This window comes from Chiloscyllium plagiosum, chromosome 20 (assembly GCF_004010195.1).
Source record: "Chiloscyllium plagiosum isolate BGI_BamShark_2017 chromosome 20, ASM401019v2, whole genome shotgun sequence".
Lineage (NCBI taxonomy): Eukaryota > Metazoa > Chordata > Chondrichthyes > Orectolobiformes > Hemiscylliidae > Chiloscyllium > Chiloscyllium plagiosum.
In genome coordinates, this window is record NC_057729.1 from 55,478,699 (window position 1) to 55,486,911 (window position 8,213).

The 8,213-nt window shown below is 44.5% G+C and overlaps 1 protein-coding gene across 1 annotated transcript in view; it reads right to left on the bottom strand.

Moving 5' to 3' along the window:
• The window catches only part of eif2s2 (eukaryotic translation initiation factor 2, subunit 2 beta), a 43,945-nt gene extending 41,361 nt beyond the window's left edge, over positions 1-2,584 (bottom strand). Inside the window, exon 1 of the mRNA XM_043710876.1 lies at positions 2,393-2,584. Within this exon, the coding sequence (XP_043566811.1) occupies positions 2,393-2,407 (15 nt within the window). The 5' untranslated portion in view covers positions 2,408-2,584. The remainder of the gene's footprint in view (positions 1-2,392) is intronic.
• Positions 2,585-8,213: the final 5,629 nt, after the last annotated feature.

An 8,213-nucleotide genomic window follows, 5' to 3' on the forward strand; every position in this document is an offset into this window, starting at 1 on the left:
CACCTATTGTACTCTATGCTACTTTCTCTCCACCCCCACCCTCCTCTACCTTATCTCTCCACACCTTAGGCTCTCTGCCTTTATTCCTGATGAAGGGCTTTTGCCCGAAACATCGATTTTACTGCTCCTTGGATGCTGCCCGTACTGCTGTGCTCTTCCAGCACCACTAATCCAGAATCACTCTTATTAATGTTCAGTTGGGAGGAAATTTGAGTATCAAGTACTAGATGTCAAATGTTGCCATTGGCAGAACAGTCAACAAGGAGAAAATGAGGACTGCAGATGCTGGAGATCAGAGCTGAAAATGTGTTGCTGGAAAAGCGCAGCAGGTCAGGCAGCATCCAAGGAACAGGAGAATCGACGTTTCGGGCATAAACCCAGGGTTTATGCCCAAAACGTCGATTCTCCTGTTCCTTGGATGCTGCCTGATCTGCTGCGCTTTTCCAGCAACACATTTTCAGAACAGTCAACAATCAAAGATCACTGATTTCTAGTGAATGCCAACTTGAGGAAAATTACTTTCACACAAAGTGATTGCATCTGAATGCATTACCAGAGAAAATGACAGAGGCAGCAACAATCCTGGCTTTCAAAGGGGAACTGGATTTGAAATGTGGAAAAATAAAAGTTGCAGGACATTGGGGAAAGGCTAGAAAAATGGAACGGAGTTACTTTTTGTTCCACCTCCCTCCTTTCTTGGGTAGCAGTATCATTCTACTAGGACCTTTTCAAATTCTAGGAAAATTTGGAAGATTATAACTAATATTTCTTTCACAGATACAAAGACCTGAAGATGCAGACCATCTACATTCCATGAAACATTTTAGCCCTTACAATCTCACTGGTTTCCTGGTATTAATTCTCTAGCAATACCTTTTGTTCTAGGTTCCTCCCCTCAATTTGCTACTACACCCGAAATGTTAAAAATCTGCTGGGAAAACAAAAAGATTTGAAAGGAACCTGAGGGGGAGCTTTATCACACAGAGTAGTGCATATATGGGACAAGCTTCTAAAGGAAATGGTAGAGGCGAATACAAGTACAACATTTAAAAGACAGTTGAGCATGAATGAAATGTTTGGAGGGATATCAGCCAAATAAGACTAGTTCAGTTTAGGAAACCTGGTTGGCATGAACAGGTTGGGCCAAAGGGTCTGTTTCCATGTTGTACGACTCTATGCATCACTCAAGTGATGCAGTGTGGCTTGTTGGTCTAGAGGTATGATTCTTGCTTTGGGTCTTCAACTTTGCAGACTTGAGAGAGATTCTGGGTTCAGATCCCGGATGAGTCAGAATTTCTACAGACGGCACAGGGGTTAGCACCCCTGCCTCACAGCGTCAGGGACCTGGGTTTGATTCCTGACTCAGGCGACTGTCTGTGTGAAGTTTGCACATTCTCCCCATATCTGCGTGGGTTTCTTCCGGGTGCCCCGGTTTCCTCCCACAGTCCAAAGATGTGCAAGTCAGGTGAACTGGCCATGTTAAATTGCCCCTAGTGTTAGGTACATTAGTTTGGGGTAAATATAGGGTAGGGGAATTGGTCTGGGTGGGTTACTCTTCAGGGGCTGGATCAGTGGTGCTGGAAGAGCACAGCAATTCAGGCAGCATCCGAGGACAGGCAAAAATCGACGTTTCGGGCAAAAGCCCTTCATCAGGCCCTGATGAAGGGCTTTTGCCCGAAACGTCGATTTTGCCTGTCCTCGGATGCTGCCTGAATTGCTGTGCTCTTCCAGCACCACTGATCCAGAATCTGGTTTCCAGCATCTGCAGTCATTGTTTTTACTCTTCAGGGGATCAGTTTGGACTTGTTAGTCCGAAGGGCCTGTTTCCATACAGTAGGGAAGCTAACCTAATCAATCAAATTCTTGCAAAATAAGACTACAGCTCTGGAAACTGAGAAAACTGAAAGCTACTCAAAGTTCCTTTCACTTTAAAACATTTAAAAGAATTTAACATTTAGAGTTTGTAACTCTAACTGCAACAGTTGCTGAATTTAAATCAAGAACTTATACATCGGGATTTGACATTACAGAACATTAGGACAAGGACCAGGTCTAATATGAAGCACACTGCAGCGGGACAGCCTGTGGCATTTAGACGAAACGTGGGGCAGGGAATCTGTGATTCCAAAACCTCAGAAACAAAAGAGAACAACGTAAAAGATAGTAAACTTCCGCCCCAGACGTTATTACCTCTCACTTCACCCATTAAATGTGGTAAAACAGTTAAATTCAAAGCCATTCAGTGCGAGTGCATGGCGGGGCCCAGTAGGCCTCAGGCTCCTCCCCGACCCTCCGCCCGGCAGACGCCGGCTGCTGCCTCACACAGGACGGGCGCCGCTCGAACTCGAGCCCGAGGCGCATTCCCTCCATCAGCGTGAAACTTCAAACTTACCTCATCTCCAGACATGGCGACTTTCTGGGCTGTGTAAACTCCAAATGTACGATATCGAGCCGAGGATGTGTGTTCGCTATTATTAATTTTTGTTATTTTTCTCCCCCCTCTCCCTCGGTATAAATAAAGAAGCTGCCGCACCGCGCTGCTCACTCGCCGACTCCCTGTCACCGCCAACAGGACACACCCCGCCCCCTAACCGTTACTATTGGCCAGTCCTGCACAGACCCCTTCACTCTGATTAGTCACACTCACTGTCTGTCAATATATGCGTCATTAACCCCGCCCACCTCGGGGGTCAGAATTGCATCAGCTAACCGCCATTGCGCACGCGCGGTCCTCGTGCACACGCCGGTTCTGGCTTGGCCCATAGGCCATTCAGCCCATTGGCCCTGTTCCACCATTCAATATGATCATGGTTGATCTCTGGCACAACTCCATATACATGCCTATAGCTCATATCCCTTAATACCAGCACAAGCTACTCCACCACCACCTGATGAATGTGCGGCCCTTCGGAAGTTAGTGCTTCCAATTAAATTTGTTGGACTATAACCTGGTGTTGAAAATGTGTTGCTGGAAAAGCGCAGCAGGTCAGGCAGCATCCAAGGAGCAGGAGAATCGACGTTTCGAAATCGAAACATTCCTGAAGAAGGGCTCATGCCCGAAACGTCGATTTTCCTGCTCCTTTGATGCTGCCTGACCTGCTGCGCTTTTCCAGCAACACATTTTCAGCTCTGATCTCCAACATCTGCAGTCCTCACTTTCTCCTATAACCTGGTGTTGTGTGATTTTTAACTTTGTACACCCCAGTCCAACACCGGCATCTCCAAATCAAAGCTAGAAGGACAACACCTCATTGTCCACTCGGAAATCCTGACACCTTCTGGACAAAATATGGAGTTCAATAATTTTAGGGCCCAAGCACCTTCTCCCATTTCATTCCCCTAATCCCCAAATGGGCTGCTACCACAAACAATGTTAAAAGTCACAAAACAGCAGGTTATAGTCCAACAGGTTTACCTATTGAAGGAGCAGAAAGTGAGGTCTGCAGATGCTGGAGATCAAAGTTGAAACTTTATTGCTGGAACAGCACAGCAGGTCAGGCAGTGCTGCCTGACCTGCTGTGCTGTTCCAGCAATAAAGTTTCAACTATTGAAGGAGCAGCACTCTAAAAGCTTGTGATTTCAAATAAATCTGTTCGATTATAACCTGGTGTTGTGTGATTTTTAACTTTGTCCACCCCAGTTCAACACCGACACCTCCACATCATGACCAAACACTGCCCGTTAGCAGCTAATCATTATGGATGTAATTTTGCTTGTTGAGATGGAACCTTAGTGAGCTAATTTACATTCAGAACCTCAAATTAGATTACTTACAGTGTGGAAACAGGCCCTTCGGCCCAACAAGTCCACACCACCCCGCCAAAGCGCAACCCACCCATACCCCTACATTTACCCCTTACCTAACACTACGGGCAATTTAGCATGGCCAATTCATTTGACCTGCACATCTTTGTGACTGTGGGAGGAAACCGGAGCACCCGGAGGAAACCCACGCAGACACGGGGAAAACGTGCAAACTCCACACAGTCAGTCGCCTGAGTCGGGAATTGAACCCGGGTCTCTGGCGCTGTGAGGCAGCAGTGCTAACCACTGTGCTACCGTGCGCTACAAATCTTGTCAAAACTTGTTAGCTAATCAAACGTCGATTCTCCTGCTCCCTTGATGCTGCCTGACCTGCTGCGCTTTTCCAGCAATACATTTTCAGCTCTGATCTCCAGCAACTCCTCACTTTCTCCTAGCTAATCATTATCCCAGGCTGACCTTCATGCATTCATTCTGCAGATCTCACTTTCTCCTTCATGCATTCCTTTGTCTACCCAACTAGTCTCTCTTTCCAGGTCCATCTCCAGCTATAGTTTATCCTTTACCCTTCCTCCATCCCTTCTCTAGCATTTATACAAAGATTTTCCCAGCTACAATCAGTTGTGAAGAAGTGGACCCAAATCATTAATTCTGCTTTCTCTCCACAAATGCCTTCAAATCTGTTGAGTTTTTCCAGCAATTTCTGATTTTGTCCCTTAATACCTTGACTTAACAAAAATGTAACTGATAATTAAAATTAACAACTGATCATGCGTTCCCTACCATTTATGGAAGAAGTTTCAAACCTCTACTGTCCTTTGTGTGTAAGGAGATGGGGGTCACCAATTTACAAACATCTAACTTATAAACACTTGTACTTATCCCATACGTGGTTGTGATTTTATGGACATTTCCTATTCTTATGAACAGATACTTCCCATTGTCCTGCATTGTTTTCCAACTTGTGAATGGCCTCAAGAATGGAACACATTCACAACTCAGGGACTGGTTGTAGAAGTGCTTCCTAACATCTCTCCTGAATTGCCTGGTCCTAAGTTTTAGACTATGGCCCAAGATCTAGAATCTCAAACCACTAGAAGTAGTTTATTTATCCTGTCTTTTCCTGCTAATATCTTGAAGACTTTGATTAAATCACTCCTTAGCCGTCTAAATTCTGTGGGAAACAGACCTAATTTGTACAATGTCCCTCCATTACCTAACCCCTGAAGTCCACGTATCATTCTTTTAAACTACATTGTACTCCCTCCAAGGCTCATGTATCATTCCAAAGGTGTGATGCGCTGATGCTCCAAGTGGGGTCTAACCAGGACTTTGTATAACTGCATCCTTATACTCCAATGCTCTAGATATAAAGGTCAGAATTTCATTAGCCTTCTTGATTATTTTCTTGTGCCTGTTTGTGGCATTTTAAAGGTGTATGCTGCAGAAAGGTCTGAAGAAGGGACACTGGACTCACATTGATTCTGTTTCTTCTTCACAGATGCTGCCAGGCCCGCTGTGTGTTTTCTTTTTTAGCAATTTCTGGTTTTGTTTGCTTCTTTTTCGCTTTGCAGATAATGATCTAATTCCCATTCCAATGTCAGAATTGTATTTGACACCAAAATACACCCAGGAAATAGGACACAGAGATGAGGAAAGGATTTTCTCCCTGAGGGCTCTCAGTCTTCAGTACTCAATGAGGGAAATTATATATAGACCTGGCAGTCTGGATGACCACAGTTACTGGAATTACCGTGGTTGATCAGTTTTAGTGCTGGGTTTTGAAGCGTGATTGTTAGCTGGAGGACAGTAGTGCATCCGCAAATCTAAGAGTTCAATGGATCGACATTTTTCGACAGACATGTCAGAAATAATATGGTAATAGTAGTTAGGAATTTAAACTTCCCCAATAATAAATGGAATAGACAAAGCAGGTAAGGCTTAGAGGACAGACATCTTAGAAAAATTGGGATTAGAGTGGTGCTGGAAAAGCTCTTCATCAGGCACGTCGATTTTCCTGCTCCTCAGATGCTGCCTGACCTGCTATGCTTTTCCGGTACCACTTTAATCTTGACTCTGATCTCCAGTATCTGCAGTCCTCACTTTCTCCATTTAAGAAAGGTTTCCAAGTAAGCTATTTTGAGCCAGCACAAAGGAAGTCTTTAAAAAGATCAGGACCTTTTTTTGGAGAACAAAGTCAGAAAAGTGATCGAAATGGCAGTGGGGGAGTCTTTCAGTGATAGTGACCGTGATTTAGTAATATTTATGGTAATTATAGATACGGACAAATATGGATGAAAGTAAAGGTTCTGAATTGGGGGAAGATCAGTTTTAAACAGGATCTAGCCAAAGTGAACTGGGAGTAGCTACTTGCAGGAAAATCCACGTCAGAGCAGTGAGATGTATTCAAAAGGGTAATAGTGCGAGTGCAGGACCAACGTGTCCATGTAAAGGTGAAGGGTGGGACCAACAATCCAGAGAACCCTCTATTGTCAAGGGATGTACAGAATTGAATAAGAACAAAAAGGAAGCTTGTGGTAGACATTTAAAAAGCGCTTGTCTGAGAAAAGTATAGGAAATGCGGAGGTGGGGTGCTTTAAAAATAAATTGGGATAGCGAAAAGGGGACATGAGAAAACATGAGTGGGTCACAGTATGAAAAATCCAAACACATTTTATCAGTATATTAGGAGCAAGCGAATAACCAGGTAAAGATTAGGGCCTAAAATGGCAATCTGTGCGGGACCATAAGAAATAGCTGAGGTTTTAAATGAGTACATTTCCTCAGAATTAACAATACTGAACAAAATCAGGTCTAGAAATTAGGGAGCGGGGCTGTGCTGTACTTGAACAAACTGGCATTGAGAAACAGGAAGTATTAGTAGTCTTAGCAGGCTTGAAAGTGGATAAACCCCTAGGCCCAGATGAGCTGTATCCCAGGCTGCTGCAGGAGATGAGGAAGCATGTGTGTGCAAGGTCTCTTACATCAATGATCAAATCTTAGGATTTGCCAGAGGATTGGAGGACTGCCAATGTGGTACTATTATTTTAGAGGGATGGTAGGAATTAACTAGAAAACTACAAGCCAGTGAAGCTAACATCTGTGCTAGGGAACCTATTGGAAAAAATTCTAAGGACAGAATAAATCTTTACATTGAGAGGCAAGGATTAATCAACGATAGACAGTACGGCTTTGTTGGAGGGGACCATGTCATAGAGTCATAGAGATGTACAGCATGGAAACAGACCCTTCAGTCCAACCTGTCCAAGCCGACCAGATATCCCAACCTAATCTAGTCCCACCTGCCAGCACACTGCCCATATCCCTCCAAACCCTTCCTATTCATATACCCACCCAAATGCCTCTTAAATGTTGCAATTGGATAAATTTGAATTTTTCAATGTGTTGATTGTGTGTGTGGGTGAGGGATGTTGTTGACATGGACTGCAATAAGGTCTCACACTGCAGACTGCTTAAGAAGCAAAGCGTCCATGGAATCCAGTACAATTTGTCAAATGTGATCCAAAAATTGACTTTGTGGCAATAAGCCGAGGGTGACGGTTGAAGGGTGTATTTACTGGAAGTCTGTGTCCAGCTGCATACCACAGGGTTTAGTACTCGGTCACTTTGCTGTTTGTTGTGTATATCTATGATCTAGACATGAAGGTAAGAGGTATGGTCAGTAATTTCACAGATAACACAAATATTGCTGTGGTAAAAGTTTGTGCGAAGATTTGTAGCTCGGGTGCTCGTTGCTGTGGTTCTGTTCGCCAAGCTGGAAGTTTTTGTTGCAAACGTTTCGTCCCCTGGCTAGGCGACATCATCAGTGCTTGGGAGCCTCCTGCGAAGCGCTTCTTTGATGTTTCCTCCGGTGTTTATAGTGGTCTGTCCCTGCCGCTTCCGGTTGTCAGTTTCAGCTGTCCGCTATAGTGGTTGGTATATTGGGTCCAGGTCAATGTGTTTGTTGATAGAGTTTGTGGATGAACCAACAGCCACGCTCAGACAACAACTCACCAGAACGAAGGACCCGATACCCAACATGAGCAATACTAATGTAGTGTACAAAATACCATGCAAGGACTGCACAAAACACTATATAGGACAAACAGGAAGACAGCTAACAATCCGCATACATGAACATCAACTAGCCACGAAACGACACGACCAGCTATCCTTAGTAGCCACACACGCAGACAACAAGCAACATGAATTCGACTGGGACAACACTACTATCATAGGGCAAGCCAGACAGAGAACAGCCAGGGAATTCCTAGAGGCATGGCATTCATCCACAAACTCCATCAACAAACACATCGACCGGGACCCAATATACCAACCACTACAGCGAACAGCTGAAACTGACAACCGGAAGCGGCAGGGACAAGCCACTATAAACAGCGGAGGAAACATCAAAGAAGCGCTTCACAGGAGGCTCCCAAGCACTGAGGATG